Source organism: Microcaecilia unicolor, chromosome 3, assembly GCF_901765095.1.
Source record: "Microcaecilia unicolor chromosome 3, aMicUni1.1, whole genome shotgun sequence".
NCBI lineage: Eukaryota > Metazoa > Chordata > Amphibia > Gymnophiona > Siphonopidae > Microcaecilia > Microcaecilia unicolor.
The window spans coordinates 528,737,278-528,757,317 of NC_044033.1; the positions used below are offsets into that span (position 1 = coordinate 528,737,278).

Consider the following 20,040-nt stretch of genomic DNA (forward strand, 5'->3'; position numbering starts at 1 on the left):
GGCACAGAGAGCAAGGAACCAGCGAGGCGCCGGCGTGCACCCGGGGCGGACCGCCCCACCGCCCCCCCCCTTCGTATGCCACTGTGTCCCGCCCATCCTAGAAGTACTGTATCCCCTCGTCCATTCAATAACATTCTATGGCTTTTTCCTCCAGGAAGCCATCCAACCCTTTTTTGAATTCTGCTAAGTTAACCGCCTTAACCACCTTTTCCGGCAGCGAATTCCAGAGTTTAACTACGCGTTGAGTGAAGAAACATTTCCTACGATTCGTTTTAAATTTACCACACTGCAGCTTCATCGCATGCCCCCTTGTCCTAGTATTTTTGGAAAGCGTAAACAGACGCTCCAAATCAACCCGTTCCATTCCACTCATTATCTTATAGACCTCTATCATATCTCCCCTCAGCCGCCTTTTCTCCAAGCTGAAGAGCCCCAGCCTCTTCAGCCTGTCCTGATAGGGAAGTCATCACATCCCCTGTATCATCTTTGTCGCCCTTCTCTGCACCTTTTCCAATTCCCCTATGTCTTTTTTGAGGTGCAGCGACCAGAATTGCACACAATACTCACAAATATTTTTGTTTTCAATCCCTTTCCTAGTGATACCCAACATTCTATTTGCTTGCCATTTTCAGGGACACTGGACTTCCTCCCTAAGTACTAGACTTGCCACCAAAGCCCACTCCAGCCCGTTCAGATCTGTCTAGCCATAATCGGGGCTCTGGCCTTATTGTCTAAGTTTTTCAGTGACCAGTGCTCTCTTATGGCAGTGTCTTTTCATCTCTTGATCTCTCCAGGATTCTTTAACCCCTACTTCCCATTTTCACATTCTTTCCCCATGTTATGACTTTTCCTTCAAGTCATTATTTTTTAAAATTCTTTAAGCAGTTTCCTTTGAACTTATGCAGTCTGTGTCCTGAAAATAGCCTGGACAAATCAAGGTCAGGTATTTATATGAAGTATCACATCAAACCCTATGCAATGTGTTTATCTACTCAGGCAGACTTGATGGACCGTACAGGTCTTCTTCATCTGCTGTCATCTACTATATATGTTACCTCGTTCATTCTGTTGAGGTAATTTTAAAAAGGCTTTCCACATGCAAAGAGCCATTTCTAAAGTAGTACACCAGATGCACATACAAAAGGAAAAGAGAAATGGGACTTGATATACCGCCTTTCTGTTTTTGCAACTACATTCAAAGCGCTTTACATAGTATAGACAGGTACTTATTTGTACCTGGGACAGTGGAGGGTTAAGTGACTTACCCAGGGTCAGAAGGTGGGAATTGATCCTAATCTGCTGCACTAACCACTAGGCTACTCCTCCGCTAGCAAATATGGAAAGGGAATGGAACTTGATATAGCACCTTTCTCTGTTTTTGCAACTACATTCAAAGCAGTTTACATTGAGGCTTATTTTCAAAGCACTTAGCCTCCCAAAGTTCCATAGAAACCTATGGAACTTAGCCTCCCAAAGTGCTATGAAAATATGCCTCATTGTATATACTACTACTACTACTTAACATTTCTAGAGCGCTACTAGGGTTACGCAGCGCAGTACAGTTTAACAAAAAAGGACGGTCCCTGCTCCAAGGAGCTTACAATCTAATGGGCGAAATGTCAAGTTGGGGCAGTCTAGATTTCCTGAATAGAGGTACGGTGGTTAGGTGCCAAAGGCGACATTGAAGAGGTGGGCTTTGAGCAAGGATTTGAAGATGAGCAGGGAGGGGGCCTGGCATATGGGCTCAGGGAGATTATTCCAGGCATGGGGTGACGCGAGGCAGAAAGGGCGGAGCCTGGAGTTGGCGGTGGTGGAGAAGGATACTGAAAGGAGGGATTTGTCTTGAGAGCGGAGGCTACGGGTGGGAACGTAAGGGGAGATGAGGGTAGAGAGGTAGGGAGGGGCTGCAGGTACTTCTTTGTACCTGGGGCAATGGAGGATTAAGTGACTCGTCCAGAGTCACAAGGAGCTGCTGTGGGAATCGAACTCAGTTCCCCAGGATCAGAGTCTGCTGCACTAACCACTAGGCTACTCCTCCACTAGCAACATTCCATCTAGAATCTCAAATGGGGAAAGGGAAACGGGACATGATATACTGCCTTTCTGTGTTTTTTGCAACTACATTCATGGGCAGATGATCAAAAGCCCTGCGCTGTTCCAAACAGCGCCCTAAAAATAGCATCGGGACAGCGCAGGGCTTTTCTGCATCGATGATCAAAGATAATGCTTGCAAATCTAAGCAGCGCTATTATCTTTGATTATCATGTTTAAAGTGCGGGAGAATTGTGCCGAGCATGCGCTCAGCACAATCCTCCCGCACTTGTTTGACAGGTCTGGGCTGTCAAAAGCCCAAACCTGTCAAACAGCCTGCCCTGAGGCCCGAACAACGAGGCCCCCCCCCAAACCCCCAGAAAACGTCGTAGCCGCCGCCGGCCAAACCCTCTCCCACCCTCCCACCCACCGAAGGGGGGGGGGCTGGAGGATCGGTGGGTCTCCAGCCCCCGAAACCCCCAGAAATCGTTGCTCTGACGGGGGGGGGGGGCTGGAGGTCTGGTGGACCTCCAGCCCACCCCAAATCCTCCCCCCAGCGTTGTCCTTAAATTCCCTGGTGGTCCGTGGTGTCGTGACACCCCCCTGGCCCCCTCCCAGCCCCCCTACCTTGTGTTGGAGGAGGGATGCAGCCTGCCTGCCTCCCTCCTCTTCCAGTCAGTCGACGCCCAAAATGGCGGTGCCCAGCACCGCCCACTGCATCCTGGGATGCACTGGACGGGGCTACAGACCATGTAAGGGAGCGATTCCCTTACATGGTCTTTAGCCCCGCCCAGTGCATCCCAGGATGCAGTGGGCGGTGCTGGGCGCCACCATTTTGGGCATCGACTGACTGGAAGAGGAGGGAGGCAGGCAGGCTGCGTCTCTCCTCCAACACAAGGTATGGGGACCGGGAGGGGGACGGGGCCAGGGGGTGTCACGACACCACGGACCACCAGGGAATTTAAGGACAACGCTGAGGGGAGGATTTGGGGTGGGCTGGAGGTCCACTGGACCTCCAGCCCCCCCCTCCCCGTTGATGGATCGACGTTTTCTGGGGGTTTCGGGGGCTGGAGACCCACCGGACCTCCAGCCCCCGTTCGCGTTTGCCTTGAGGGGGAAGGGGGGCCTGCCAGCATGCAACTGTTCTTTTTCTTTAACACAAGCAGGAAGCAAGCAAGCAGCAGTATACTTTTAAATCTTGTTGACTGGGCTCTGATTGGCGCAGGAGCTCATTTTCTTTAGAGTGTACTGATTTTGCCTTCAGTCTTAGCCAGGAAGAAAGAGAGACAGATCTGTTTGCTGAGGCTCAGTGAATTATATGTCCTGATCTTCCCAGGTACTGTTTAGCCAGTATGCAAATGTTTAGTTAGTGTTATAATTGATCCATATTTTAGTTACCTGTTATTGTTTGCCTATTTGCACTATTTTGTTCCACTGTTCAATTTTTATGAGAATAAACAAAATTGTTTGTTCGCTCTGCTTGTCTGGACTGATAAAGAATTTTGGTGGTTTGTGTGTTGGGTCAGTGAGTGCTTTCTGGGTACTGTGGGACCACTAGGAGTGTGGCTCCAGTAACCTAGAAATCACTGGGGATAACTGGAGAGTGGGAGACTCTCCCAGAGGCAGTTCTGACCCAGTTGGTGGGAGGAGGGTGCTAGTGTAGAGCTCGAGCAGCAGGTGCAGCCGAACCTGAGCTTTGTTGTGGATAGACTCTCAAGTGGCCGCGGGGGTAACCCCAGGCGGGTGGCTAGGTGTTTCATCACAATAAGGTTAGTAGGAGTTTAAAGAAGCAAGTCTTTGGACTAGCTAGGCCCCTTCTAAAACTAGCAACTTAACTATCCATTAGCCCTACAGAAAGAGGATTATTTCTTCTTAAGTACTTTGTTGATTTTGTTTTAATGAAATGGTCAGAGAAACCACTAAAGCTTAATTAAGTATACTAACACTGATCTCCTTAATGGTGTTAATACCTCTGAAGGATGAGCATGGCTGTTTTTCTATTTCTGCTTATGTCAGTAATTTAGCAGATGCCCAGGAGCTGATAGCATGAAGAAACACACTTTAAATAACCATCACGCTAATGCAAATTTTCAACTGATAGCCAATCTGTATGTTTGAATTTTGCAGGACGCACATCTCATCCTTTTCCCAGGACAATATCTATGAGGTGCAACCTCCTAAAGTGGACAGAAAATCGATTGAAATCTTTGCTGCTCACGTCCATGCCTCCAGGGGCGTCATGCAGCCTCTGGGAAGGGAAGACATTCCCATCTATCGAGAGTACATCAGAAATCGCTACATGTGAAAACTGGAAAACAGCCCAAAGCATACGGGCAGGAAAAGCCACAGTGCAAGGACTTGGGTTACTGTCTCGTCCTCAGAGGAGTCCCTTCAGAGCAGGGCCAAGGCAGTATTTCTGGGAAGCCTGTACTGTCATTGCACCTGTATCTCAGTGCTGACTGTAAAAATGTAAGAAGCTGAAACTTAAAGCTGCTTCATATAATTGTCCTGCTGTTTACTTGTGTATAGTTGGGGGGGAAATGTATACTTCTAGTTTGACTGTAACAGCACAGCCAACAGATCCCAATCCTTAAGTAAAGAAAGTGTTAAAACTGTGTCATGACTGATGAGATTATCGTTTGCTTTCTGCCTCTGAGCTCCGATATCATCAATTGTGTGACTTTCTTTTTCCTCATTGAGCTTATCAACATTCAAATATGATTTTACAGTCTTACTGAAGACAATAATTATTTACTGCATTAACAAACCCCAGCATCACTGTATTTTTACATGTCAAATGGTTTCTGGAATATTGCTAACATTAAAGCATTGAAGCTCAAATACGCTGAATGGAATTCAGCTGGATACAACGACATTGCACAGGACCATGGATAAAGAAAAGGTATTTATAGAATGGTTGGCATTTCTCTCTTCCAGTGATTTTAAAGAAATAAATTTACAGGTCAGTTGACGTCATTTCTACTATCCCTCTTATCTTTCCTTAAATAGAATTAGGGCAAATGAAAGAAACGAATGAGGACACTCTCAAGCCCCCTCCCTTATCTGCAACTTTAAGAGGCAGATAAGGAAGAGTATAACTAGCAGGCAGAGAAAGGTAGTACGAGGCATCTAAGAAGAAAGTGGGGTGTAACTTGCATGGAGTTAACATGGTTACAGTTCTAATACAGAAAAAAAAGAACGTGACTGGATGTTTTGGACAACAGCATCACCAGTCTCGGGAGCTCTTCAGATCAGGGTGTCCCAAACCTGTCTTGCAGACCCTGTAGCCAGGATGTTCACAATAAATACAGAAATATAGAAAGACAGAAAAATGTAGACAGATAAAGTCCATATGGCCTATCCAGACTGCCCATCCATGCCATCTACTCTTCCTGTCACTCCCTTAGAGATCCTGTGTACTTGTCCCAAGCTCTCATAAGTACCTAAGTATTGCCGTACTGGGACAGACCGAAGGTCCATCAAGCCCAGCATCCTGTTTCCAACAGTGGCTAATCCAGGTCACAAATACCTGGCAAGATCCCGAAACAGTACAATGCATTTTATGCTGCTTATCCTAGAAATAAGCAGTGGATTTTCCCCAAGTCCATCTTAATAATGGCTTATGGACGTTTCTTTTAGGAAGTTATCCAAACCTTTTTTAAACTCCGCTAAGCTAACTGCTTTTACCACATTCTCTGGCAACAAATGCCAGAGTTTAATTACACATTGAGTAAAGAAATATTTTCTCTGATTTGTTTTTGACTACTTTGTAGCTTCATCGCTTGCCCCCTAGTCCTAGTATTTTTGGAAAGAGTAAACAAGCGATTCACATCTCCCCTCAGCCATCTTTTCTGCAAGCTGAAGAGCCCTAGCTGCTAAAGAAGCGATTTAATTTACATAGACATCATATGAAAAATGCCAGTGCCAACCAGGATGTCATCTCTGTAGGACAGCACTTTACAAAACCAGAACACTGTACCGATGATTTTATGGTGAGAATACTAAAAGAAAACTTTAAGACAATCCAGGAACATAAGACCTTTGAAGTGAGAATGATTAAATATTTTGACACTCACCAGACAGGACTTAACAAAGATCTGGGTTTTCTAGCCCATTGTAAACCATAAAATGCCACTGCTTTTTCATCCTTTTATCACCATATCATATCATCTTTACGCTGACGACTCCCAGATCTACCTCTCCATACCAGAAATCTCAGCCAAAATCCAGGCCAAAGTATCAGCCTGCCTGTCTGACATTGCTGCCTGGATGTCTCAGCGCCATCTGAAACTAAACATGTCCAAGAATGAGCTTCTTATCTTTCCCCCTAAACCAACCTCTCCTCCTCCCCCATTCTCTATTTCTGTGGATAACACTCTCATCCTTCCTGTCTCATCAGCTCGTAACCTTGGGGTCATCTTCAACTCCTCCCTCTCCTTCTCTGCACATATTCAGCAGACTGCTAAAACCTGTCATTTCTTTTTCTATAATATCACCAGAATTTGCCCTTTCCTTTCTGAGCACACTACCAGAACCCTCATCTACACTTTTATCACCTCTCGCTTAGACTATTGCAACTTGCTTCTCACAGGTCTCCCACTTAGCCATCTCTCTCCTCTTCAATCTGTTCAAAATTCTGCTGCATGACTAATATTCCGCCAGTATCGTTATGCTCATATTAGCCCTCTCCTCAAGTCACTTCACTGGCTTCCTATCTGTTTCCGCATACAGTTCAAACTCCTCTTATTGACCTATAAATGCATTCACGCTGCAGCTCCTCAGTACCTCTCCACTCTCATCTCTCCCTACATTCCTCCCCGGGAACTCTGTTCACTGGGTAAATCTCTCTTATCTGCACCCTTCTCCTCCACTGCTAACTCAAAGGGGTTTACATATATTCAGGTACTTATTTTGTACCAGGGGCAGTGGAGGGTTAAGTGACTTGCCCAGAGTCACAAGGAGCTGCAGTGGGAATCGAACTCAGTTCCCCAGGATCAAAGTCCACTGCACTAAGCACTAGGCCACTCCTCCTCCTCATTTTTGTTCACCCGAAGTGGTGAACTGGATTAGGAACTGGTTGACGGACAGACGCCAGAAGTTGGTGGTTAATGGAATTCGCTCGGAGGAGGTAAGGGTGAGTAGTGGAGTGCCTCAAGGATCGGTGCTGGGGCCAATTCTATTCAATATATTTGTGAGTGACATTGCCGAAGGGTTAGAAGGTAAAGTTTGCTTATTTGCGGACGATACTAAGATTTGTAACAGAGTGGACACCCAGGAGGGAGTGGAAAACATGAAAAAGGATCTGCGGAAGCTTGAAGAATGGTCTAAGGTTTGGCAATTAAAATTCAATGCGAAAAAATACAAAGTGATGCACTTAGGGAAGAGAAATCCACGGGAGACGTATGTGTTAAGTGGTGAGAGTCTGATAGGTACGGATGGGGAGAGGGATCTTGGGGTGATAGTATCTGAGGATCTGACGGCGACGAAACAGTGTGACAAGGTGGTGGCCGTAGCGAGAAGGTTGCTAGGCTGTATAGAGAGAGGTGTGACCAGCAGAAGAAAGGAAGTGTTGATGCCCCTGTACAAGTCATTGGTGAGGCCCCCACCTGGAGTATTGTGTTCAGTTTTGGAAGCCGTATCTTGCAAAGGATGTAAAAAGAATTGAAGCGGTGCAAAGGAAAGCTACGAGAATGGTATGGGATTTGCGTTACAAGACGTAGGAGGGGAGACTTGCTGACCTGAACATGTATACACTGGAGGAAAGGAGGAACAGGGGTGATATGATACAGATGTTCAAATATTTGAAAGGTATTAATCCGCAAATGAATCTTTTCCGGAGATGCGAAGGCGGTAGAATGACAGGACATGAAATGAGATTGAAGGGGGGCAGACTCAGGAAAAATGTCAGGAAGTACTTTTTCACGGAGAGAGTGGTGGATACTTGGAATGCCCTCCCGCGGGAGGTGGTGGAGATGAAAACGGTAACAGAATTCAAACATGCGTGGGATAAACATAAAGGAATCCTGTTCAGAAGGAATGTATCCTTGGGAGCTTAGCTGACTTTAGGTGGCAGAGCCGGTGGTGGGAGGCGGGGATAGTAGTTGGGAGGCGGAGATAGTGGAGGGCAGACTTATACGGTCTGTGCCAGAGCCGGTGATGGGAGGCGGGACTGGTGGTTGGGAGGCGGGAAGTACTGCTGCGCAGACTTGTACGGTCTGTGCCCTGAATAAGGCAGGTACAAATCAAGGTAAGGTTTACACATATGTTTGTCTTGTTGGGCAGACTGGATGGACCGTGCAGGTCTTTTTCTGCCGTCATCTACTATGTTACTGTGTTACTATGTTACATTCCTTTACTAATAATACCTAACATTATATGTGCTTTCTTAGCGGCCGCCACAGGGTTTCAACGTATCATGAATGATGACGCCTAGATCCCTTTCCTGGTCGGTGACTCCTAATGTGGAACCTTGTATTACGTAGCTATACTTCAAGTTCCTCTTTTCCACATGCATCACTTTGCACTTGCTCACATTAAACGTCATCTGCTGGAGTTGGGGGTTACAGAGGCTGGGCAGACTGGATGGGCCATGTGGTCTTTATCTGCCGTCGTGTTTCTATGTTTCTATTTATAAATATGTTTTAAAAACAGCGGTCTCAGCACAGACCCATGCGGAACCCCAAAATCTACCCTTCTCCATTGAGAGTACTGACCATTTAACCCTATTCTCTGTTTTCTATATTTTAACCAGGTTTTAATCCACAGTAGAACACTGCCTCCTATCCCATGACTCCATTTTCCTCTGGAGTCATTCATAGATACTTTGACAAATGCCTTTTGAAAATCCAGATACTCAATATCAACCAGCTCACCTTTATCCACATGTTTGTTCACCCCTTCAAATAATTTCCCTTCACTAAATCCATGTTGGCTTTGTCTTATTAATCCTTGCTTTTGAATATACTCTGTAATTTTGTTCTTCATAATAGTCTCTACCATTTTGCCCAGCACTGACACCAGGCTCACCAGTCTATAATTTCCCAGATCACCTCTGGAACCTTTTTTAAAGATCGGCGTTACATTGGCCACCCTCCAATCTTCCAACAATGTGCTAACTTTAAAGATAAATTACATATTACTAACAATAGTTCTGCATGTTCATTTTTCAATTCTATCAGTATTCTGGGATGAAAACCATCCGGTCTAGGCGATTTGCTACTCTTCAGTTTTTCAAATTACCCCATTACATCTTCTAGATTTACAGAGATTTGATTCAGTTTCTCTGATTTGTCAGCTTTGAATGCCATTTCTGGCACCGGTATCTCTCCCAAATCTTCCTCAGTGAAGACCAAAGCAAAGAATTCATTTAATCTCTCCACTATGGCTTTGTCTTCCCTGATTGTCCCTTTTACCCCGCGGTCATCTAGTGGTCCAACTGATTCTTTTGCTGACTTCTTGCTTCTAATATACCTAAAAAAAAGTTTTAACTATGTTTTTTCGCCTACAACACAATCTATTTTTCAAAGTCTCTCTTTGCCTTCCTTATCAGCGCTTTGCATTTGACTTGCCATTCCTTATGTTGTTTCTTATTGTTTTTAGTCAGATCCTTCCATGTTCTAAAGGATTTTCTTTTAGCTCTAATAGCTTCTTTAACCTTGCCGGCTGTCATTTTGCCTTTCTTCCTTTTTTTTAATACACGGAATATAACTGGCCTGGGCTTCTAAGATGATATTTTGAACAGCTTCCATGCCCGATGTAAATATTTGACCTTTGCAGCTGCTCCTCTAAGTTTTTTTTCACTGTTCTTCTCATTTTATCATAGCCTCCTTTTTGAAAGTTAAATGGTAATAGATTTTCTGTGTGTACTTATGCCAGAGCTGATATCAAATCTGAGCATATTATGATCACTGTTATCAACCTGCCCCAGTACCATTACCTCCCGCACCAGATCATGTGCTCCACTAAGCACTAGGTCTAGAATTTTTCCTCCTCTTGTCAACTCCTGTACCAGCTGCTCCGTAAAGCAGTCCTTGATTTCGTCAAGGAATTTTACCTCCCTAGCATTCCCTGATGTTACATTTACCCAGTTAATATCAGGGTAATTGAAATCAACCATTATTATCGTGTTGCCCAGTTTGTTAGCCTCCCTAATTTCCGATAACATTTCTATATCCATCTGTTCTTCCTGGCCAGGTGGATGGTAGTACACTCCTATCACTATCCTTTTCCCTTTACGTATGGAATTTCAATCCATAGGGATTCCTAGATGTGTTTTGTTTCCTGCAGAATTTTCAATCTATTTGATTCAAGGCTGTTGTTAATATACAATGCTACCCCTCCACCAATTCGATCCACCCTATCACTATGATATAATTTGTACCCCGGTATGACAGTGTCCCACTGGTTATCCTCCTTCCGCCAGGTCTCAGAGATGCCTATTATATCTAATTGTTCATTTAGTGCAATATATTCTAACTCTGCTGTCTTATTTCTTAGGCTCCTGGCATTCGCATATAGACATTTCAAACTATGTTTATTGTTCCTATTTATATCTTGCTCAGCAGTTGACAGTGATAATTAAATCTTGAAAATCTGTCTGCTTTTCATTTAAAGACACCTGGTCTACTTTGGTCTCTATTACAGCCTCACTACTGGGATACCCTCTCTTCCCTGGTGATATCTTTGAAATATACCTTTTTCCGAACCATGCACTTTTGAACGACTCTCAGCCTTCCCCAGTTTCTAGATTCTATATTATTTTGATATTTATTGTGAAATCTTTTGATATAAGGTAGCCCAGTATTGAATGGAATAATACCTTATACAATGAGTTTATCTTATTGGACCATCCAGGTCTTTCTTTGCCATCATCTACTATGTTACTGTGTCTATAGAGATTTGTTGTCCCATCCTTTGAGAAGCAACATCTGGCCTACTGAGCTGACCACTAATCCATTTGGCTGGTCTCATGTTGTGCTCATAGAGCTAGTAGACAACCCTATCAAGACAGAAGTTTGGGGAGAGGGGGTGGGGAGATATTAAGGTCCACAGAGTCAATGTACAAAGTCAGCTGAATGTTGTCAACATAATAAGGGGCTCATTTTCAAAGCACTTAGCCTTCCAAAGTTCCACAGAAACCTATGGAACTTTGGAAGGCTAAGTGCTTTGAAAACATGCCTCTTAAGAACCATCGATGATGTAGACCTGAATCAGCATAGCTAAAGTGCGAATAAACAGGTTAAATAACACAGAGGGTCTATAGTGACCCCGGGGTATTCCACACAGAAGAGGGTGAACAAATTGATAGGAGTCTGGATCAGTCATAGAAACCATACCTGACCTAGATGTGAAGAGGAAGACCACTGGAGGATCAGACCTCATAGTCCTAAGCTGTGTAAACATGACAGGATTAGCTGGTGTTCTACTTCATCGCACATGGACGCATGACTATCCTAAGGGGATCCAGCCAGGTGGGCAGGAGAGAATTCGAAAAGTTTTGCACATTCATCAGGTACACCTCCTCCAGTATCATCAGTTTCATGATCAGAGTATCTAAACTGCTAAGACTAAAAACTCCTGTAATATATTTGCAGCAAGGTAAGGAGTTAACAGTTGATAATTTGATTTAGTCTAGTCTCGCACTCTGAAGCTTGGGCTTGGAGGTGTGACTTTGCAGTGTTTAGCTTATCATTTATCTTCTGAAAGTTTGGTAGAAATTATTAGAAAAATGATTGCCACTGGCATAAATTCTTCAGTTTCCAGAGAGGAGCTTTGGGGCAGATGGTGCACGTCTGATGGACCTGACCTGTTGCAAGAAGGTAGTGTTTTGTGACCATGAGAATAAGGTCCTTTATTTTAAAAGCATCATAAGATCACGTGTACATGGCAATTTCAGAAAGCTGATGTATATGTAGAGATCCGCAGAGAATTCAGTGCAGCATGGCGTGGATGTGGTTTAGGTGGGGCTTGAACAGGTCAAACAACCCACCTGACTGAGCAAAGTTCAAAAGAGAATCTACAAGCTTCTAAGGAAAAAGACCTCAGTGGGAATTCATCACTCAGCAATTGAGATTGAATCTTGTGAGGTAGGTTCTATCGTTGGGAACAAAAAAAAAAACCCTTCCAGGTTTTGAACAGCTCAAAAACATACATATATTCCCCATCTTCCATAGGAAATACACATCTATGTTTTTACAAAACAAACCTTGTTGGGCAGACTGGATGGACCGTTCAGGTCTTTATCTGCCGTCATTTACAATGTTACCTCCTGTGAGCTTTTGCACCAGTTTAGATTTTTAATAAGGCTGTATTTTGATTAAAATTTTAATTGCGTGATTAAAGGTGTGTTATTTATTTCCCCCCCACTGTAATTCCTTAACCCTCCCTTGCCCACAGTCACAAGGAGCTGCAGTGATTTAAAATAAATAAATAACATACCTTTAATCGCACGATTACAAATGTTAATCGAAATGCAACCTTAAAAAATTAAAGAATAAAAAAGTAATGAAAAGATAAGACAGAGAAAACACAACAACTTGGAAAGCTAAAGGTGGACAAAGCCATGGGACCGGACGGGATCCACCGCAGAATATTGAGGGAGCTCAGAGGGGTTCTGGCAGGTCCTCTTAAAGATTTGTTTAATAAATCCTTGGAGACGGGACAGGTTCCGAGGGACTGGAGAACGACGGAGGTGGTCCCTCTTCACAAAAGTGGTGATAGGGAAGAAGCTGGAAACTACAGGCCGGTAAGCCTCACTTCGGTTATTGGAAAAGTAATGGAAGCCATGCTGAAGGAAAGGATAGTGAATTTCCTAGAAGCCAATAAGTTGCAAGATCCGAGACAACATGGTTTTACCAGAGGGAAATCGTGCCAAACGAATCTCATTGAATTCTTTGATTGGGTAACTGGAGAATTGAATCATCGATGTGCTATAGACGTAATCTACTTAGATTTTAGCAAAGCTTTTGACACGGTTCCCCACAGGCGGCTCTTAAATAAACTAGATGGGCTGAAGATAGGTCCCGAAATGGTGAACTGGATTAGGAACTGGTTGACGGACAGATGACAGAGGGTGGTGGTAAATGGAGTTTGCTCGGAGGAGGGAAAGGTGAGTAGTGGAGTGCCTCAGGGATTGGTGCTGGGGCCGATTCTGTTCAATATATTTGTGAGTGACATTGCCGAAGGGTTAGAAGGTAAAGTTTGCCTATTTACGGATGATACTAAGATTTGCAACAGAGTGGACACCCGGCAGGGAGTGGAAAGCATGAAAAGGGATCTGAGGAAGCTAGCAGAATGGTCTAAGGTTTGGCAATTAAAATTCAATGTGAAGAAATGCAAAGTGATGCATTTAGGGAGTAGAAACCCACGAGAGACTTATGTGTTAGGCAGTGAGAGTCTGATAGGTACTGAGGGATCTTGGGGTGATAGTATCTGAGGATCTGAAGGCGACGAAACAGTGTGACAAGGCGGTGGCCGTAGCGAGAAGGTTGCTAGGCTGTATAGAGAGAGGTGTGATCAGCAGAAGAAAGGAAGTGTTGATGCCCCTGTACAAGTCGTTGGTCAGGCCCCACCTGGAGTATTGTGTTCAGTTTTGGAGGCCGTACCTTGCAAAGGATGTTAAAAAAATGGAAGCGGTGCAAAGAAAAGCTACGAGAATGGTATGGGATTTGCGTTCCAAGACGTATGAGCAGAGACTTGCTGACCTGAACATGTATACCCTGGAGGAAAGGAGGAACAGGGGTGATATGATACAGACTTTCAAATACTTGAAAGGTATTAATCCGCAAAAAAATCTTTTCCGGAGATGGGAAGGTGGTAGAACGAGAGGACATGAAATGAGATTGAAGGGGGGCAGACTCAAAAAAAATGTCAGGAAGTATTTTTTCACGGAGAGGGTGGTGGATGCTTGGAATGCCCTCCCGCCGGAGGTGGTGGAGATGAAAACGGTAACGGAATTCAAACATGCGTGGGATATGCATAAAGGAATCCTGTGCAGAAGGAATGGATCCTCAGAAGCTTAGCCGAAATTGGGTGGCGGAGCAGGTGGGGGGAAGAGGGGTTGGTGGTTGGGAGGTGAGGATAGTGGAGGGCAGACTTATACGGTCTGTGCCAGAGCCGGTGATGGGAGGCGGGACTGGTGGTTGGGAGGCGGGAAATACTGCTGGGCAGACTTGTACGGTCTGTGCCCTGAAAAAGGCAGGTACAAATCAAGGTAAGACAAAACAATAAGATCTGCTGTCAGAAAAAATGACTACTTATAGCCAAATAATAGTGAAGGGAAGTCTTGCCTCACCAATCTAATGCATTTTTTTGAGGGGGTAAGCAAACATGTGGACAATGGGGAGCCGGTTGATATTGTATATCTGGATTTTCAGAAGGCGTTTGACAAAGTGCCGCACGAAAGACTCCTGAAGAAATTGCAGAGTCATGGAATCGGAGGTAGGGTATTATTATGGATTAAGAACTGGTTGAAAGATAGGAAGCAGAGAGTAGGATTGCGTGGCCAGTATTCTCAGTGGAGGAGGGTAGTTAGTGGGGTCCCGCAGGGGTCTGTGCTGGGTCCGTTGCTTTTTAATGTATTTATAAATGACCTAGAGATGGGAATAACTAGTGAGGTAATTAAATTCGCCGATGACACAAAATTATTCAGGGTCGTCAAGTCGCAGGAGGAATGTGAACGATTACAGGAGGACCTTGCGAGACTGGGAGAATGGGCGTGCAAGTGGCAGATGAAGTTCAATGTTGACAAGTGCAAAGTGATGCATGTGGGTAAGAGGAACCCGAATTATAGCTACGTCTTGCAAGGTTCCGCGTTAGGAGTTACGGATCAAGAAAGGGATCTGGGTGTCGTCGTCGATGATACGCTGAAACCTTCTGCTCAGTGTGCTGCTGCGGCTAGGAAAGCGAATAGAATGTTGGGTGTTATTAGGAAGGGTATGGAGTCCAGGTGTGCGGATGTTATAATGCCGTTGTATCGCTCCATGGTGCGACCGCACCTGGAGTATTGTGTTCAGTACTGGTCTCCGTATCTCAAAAAAGATATAGTAGAATTGGAAAAGGTACAGCGAAGGGCGACGAAAATGATAGTGGGGATGGGACGACTTTCCTATGAAGAGAGGCTGAGAAGGCTAGGGCTTTTCAGCTTGGAGAAGAGACGGCTGAGGGGAGATATGATAGAAGTGTATAAAATAATGAGTGGAATGGATCGGGTGGATGTGAAGCGACTGTTCACGCTATCCAAAAATACTAGGACTAGAGGGCATGAGTTGAAGCTACAGTGTGGTAAATTTAAAACGAATCGGAGAAAATTTTTCTTCACCCAACGTGTAATTAGACTCTGGAATTCATTGCCGGAGAACGTGGTACGGGCGGTTAGCTTGACGGAGTTTAAAAAGGGGTTAGATAGATTCCTAAAGGACAAGTCCATAGACCGCTATTAAATGGACTGGAAAAATTCCTCATTTTTAGGTATAACTTGTCTGGAATGTTTTTACGTTTGGGGAGCGTGCCAGGTGCCCTTGACCTGGATTGGCCACTGTCGGTGACAGGATGCTGGGCTAGATGGACCTTTGGTCTTTCCCAGTATGGCACTACTTATGTACTTATGTACTTATGTAATACAACACAGTGGCGGAAAAAGCCTCAAAAAGCTTCTGGGTCTTGAATTGACCTAAAGAAGCTATAACGGGTCAAAAGACCTCACTTTCATCACAGGCATAAAAAACCGCTATTGTAGTTTTACTTAATTTATATTTATTGTACTCAGGCCCCGCACTGGTGGAGAGGGAAGAATTCAGCATTTTCACGCTATTCTTTGTCATCAAGCACCCACCGCAAAGATAAGTGTGGTGTTTATATAATTTATAGATGATCATAAGTTGAGTACAATAAATATAAATTAAGTAAAACGATCTGCAATCGGGCATATTTATATAATAGTCAAATCAAGGTAAGGTATACACATATGAGTTTATCTTGTTGGGCAGACTGGATGAACCATGCAGGTCTTTTTCTGCTGTCATCTACTATGTTACTATGTTACAAATTGAAAAATTACAAATGAAAGAATGTAAAACAGAATAGGTAGAAACAGTCTTACACTTTTCACAGCTTAGTTTTTAAAAATTTCTTGTTTCAGCTAGGACTTGACAGAAGGGATTAAGGGAGTAATTCTGTTTAACCCCCCCCCCCCCCCCCCCATTATTTCCTCCCCTTCACTGCTTAATTGAACACTGACTCAGCTGCTGATATTCATTGGAAAGTGTGCAGTGCTGCATCAGTGATGTAGCTACGGGGGCCTAGGCCCACCCAAAATGGATCCAAGGCCCCCAACCCCCGCCAGCTGAAGCATTTCTCCAACGCTGTTCTCCTCGCATTGCCTGCCCTGCTGTTACCGTCTCGTTGTGTGAAACTGAGCATGCACGACACTTAAACAGAATTGGCCCCAGGTCAGTCCCTTGAGGCAACTCCACTACACACTGTTGTTTCTTGTGAATACATGTTATCGATCAGTCAACCAAATATTGATCCAATTGACCACCATGGGATCCATCCTTAGGATGGTCAGTTTGTTTATAAGTCTTCTATGAGGCTTTACTGAAATCGAAAAACACCAAATCGAGCATCCAATAAAATAAATTCATCTGTAGGAGCAGTTATCTATTTATTTCAAAATGTATTATGCACGATCTAACATTCTCGGCAGGGAATAAAGTAGTTAAAGCAAATTAAAATAAAAAGACAAGATAATCATTTCAAATTAAAAACATGCATGTATAAAAAAAGAATAATAAGTAAACCATCTTATATAATTACTTCGCATCCTCAACCAAGGCTTATTGAAAAACAAAAATGTCTTTAGGCCTCTCTTAAAATTTTCAAGTCTGCTGCAAAATGACATACATAAATCATTCCAGAGCTCTGGGCCTGTAATATAAAAGATACATGATCTATATTCTTCTAATTGGACTGTGCAAATAGATGGAATATCTAACAAGTCTTTAGTGGCAAATCGCAGAGCCCTCGGAGGCTGATACAATCATAAACTTCATCATCATTGATGTTCAACACTTTAATAACATTTTATAATGAATTCTCCATTCTATCAGTAACCAGTGAAGATGGACAAAAGCAGGAGACGTGACCAAATTTAGAAATTCCAGCTATAATTTGAGCAATAGTATTTTGTGCCATTTGCAGGGATTTTAAATAATGTTTGGGCACACCAGGAAGCAAACTATTGTAATACTCGAAATAAGGGACTAACTGTGTGAAAATTTCCACGACTTAGGGGGCTTTATACTAAGTCGCGTGTCTACGCGAGCTCAACGTGTACCAAAATGGAGTTACCGCCTGGCTCTTGCAGTAATTTCATTTTTGGCGCACGTCCGATATGCGTGTCTGAAATCATTTTTATTGTCGGATGCGCTTTTTGAGCACGCGCCAAGTGGCGTTTGGCATGCTTAGGTCATTACCGCCCGGTTACCGTATGAGACTTTACCGCAAGGTCAATGGCTGGCAGTAAGGTCTCAGACCCCAAATGGATGCGTGGCAATTTTCATTTTCTCGCACGTCCGTTTTTGGAAAAAAATTTAAAAGGGCATTTTTTTTACAGGTGCACTGAAAAATTATTCTGCACGCGTCCAAAACACACGTCTACACTACCGCAGTCCATTTTTCAGTGCGTCTTTGTAAAAGGACCCCTTAGATGCCTAATTAAAAAAATTTGTAAACAGTTTGAATGATTTTCCTTATATAGGATTTCATAGTTAAAGAATCTCAGTGACGGTCTAACAGGATGGGGGTGGATAGGTGAGAGACCAGGACATATACATGGGAACATCAAAGCATTCCAGTGACAGTCTAACAGGATGGGGGTGGATAGGTGAGAGACAGGAAGAATCAGGTGGATGAGGGACAGGGAGATCTGCATGGAGATAAGAGGGTGACAAAACAGTACAATTTTATGGTTTATAATGGGCTAGAAAACCCAGATCTTTGTTAAGTCCTGTCTGGTGGGTGTCAAAATATTTAATCATTCTGACGTCAAAGGTCTTACGTTCCTGTATTGTTTTAAAGTTCCCTTTTAAGATTCTTACCATGAAGTCACTGGTACAGTATTCTGGTTTTGTAAAGTGCTGACCCACAGGGGTGACATCCTTATAGATACTCAGTCACAAAAGAGAGGCAGCACTCTACAAAACAAGAACACTGTACCAGTGATTTCATGGTAAGAATCCTGAAAGGGAACTTTAAAACAATACAGGAACGTAAGACCTTTGAAGTCAGAATGATTAAATAATTTGTCACCCACCAGACAGGACTTAACAAAGATCTGGGTTTTCTAGCCCATTATAAACCATAAAATTGTACTGCTTTGTCACCCTCCTGTCTCCATGCATATCTCCCTGTCCCTCATCCACCTGACTCTTCCTGTCTCTCACCTATCCATCCCCATCCTGTTAGACTGTCACTGAAATGCTTTGATGTTTCACTTATATATACTATCTAAATACTGCCCACTAACTATTTTTAATTATACAGCGTTCACACGATTCATCAATCACCATACACTATCACTGTATATAACAATTTAATGACTATTATATTAGACCTCAGAGGTGTTGTTGAAGTGAATTTCCACTTTGATGTTATTCACATCAGAAATCAATTTCATATGCCTCTCGTCATTGGTCAAAAATCAATTTTTCTATCTTTTTCATTGTTTTCTTTTAAAACGTATAATGATAAAAAGATTCACTTATCTTTTTGATAACTTCAGTTGATATCACTTCAAAGGCTCTCATCAATATACCATTAGTTGGTGATTCTGCTTGTTGAGGTGTTTATAACTCTAGCACCTTCCAATGGCTCATATCTCAGACTACAAATAGTCTTGCGCTCTCAAAGCTCAATTCAATTATCGTCTATGTTCGTTTCTATTTATAAGTTCTTTCTTATTCCTCCGAGCTTATTGAGGCGCGCATTCTAATTGTTGAGATATCTCTTACTCCAACGGCTCACACCAACTTTTTTTCGGAAAATAATTCTTTCGCTCTTAGGTTCACATCACATCATCGACACGTGTTTCGCCTTGCGGCTTTTTCAAGATTATGTGCTCTCTCTCAAGATTATATATTCCTGAAAAAATTATCATAATGTTATTTAACCTTTTTATAATTTAACGGTTAATCTAACATTCAACAGCAGGTCTAATAACTTACTCTCTCGGTCCAAGTAGACTCTCCTTAGTCGCAGGTCAACAATATGACCGCGAGTTTTTTTAAACAAAATCAGGTGACTCAACCAACCAATCCCGGTTACCTGAAATGATGACGTCATTATAACAGCGTGTTCCATTCAATTTCCTTATTTAATCCAAAAGGTTCAACTGTTTTTAATTTATATATCCAATTCTGTTCTTTAAAATTTAAAATGGACTCGATATTACCACCTAATACATTAGGAATAACAGTGTCAATAATTCTCCATCTCAAATCTTCATATGTATGTTGTTTATCCATCCAATGATGGACAATCGGAGCTTCAATCGACTGTGTATTAATTTTTGACTTGTGTTCATTTAATCTGATCCTAATAGGACGACTACTTCTCCCAACATATACCTTATCACATGGGCACTGAATTATATAGACTATATTTTTCGTATTGCAATCAGTTTTATGGTATGATTTGATCTTATAATTATTGGTAGGAGATGTCCAGCTATTCCCTATAATAGATAGAGAGCACCATTGACATGTGCCACACCTACCGTGACCAAAATCTTTATTTTCTTTATTATATACAATTTGATGTTTGACAAGTTCCCCTACATTCTTCCCCCTTTGTAGGGCTGTAATTGGATGTTCTGAAAATTTGTCATTAAGTTGCAAGACGTGCCAATGTCTATGTATAGCTGCTGTCAACGCACCTGAAACTGGAGAGTAGGGTAACACACATACAAGTTTATCGTTAATATTAGGGCGTTTATATTGTAGCAATAAAGCT

At 43.1% G+C, this 20,040-nt stretch overlaps 1 protein-coding gene across 1 annotated transcript in view; it reads left to right on the top strand.

Annotated features, from left to right (window-relative positions):
- FIG4 (FIG4 phosphoinositide 5-phosphatase) overlaps positions 1-4,647 on the top strand; it is a 416,571-nt gene extending 411,924 nt beyond the window's left edge. The window contains 1 exon segment of the mRNA XM_030199197.1: positions 4,159-4,647. Coding sequence (XP_030055057.1) covers positions 4,159-4,336 — 178 coding nt within the window. The 3' untranslated portion in view covers positions 4,337-4,647.
- Positions 4,648-20,040: the final 15,393 nt, after the last annotated feature.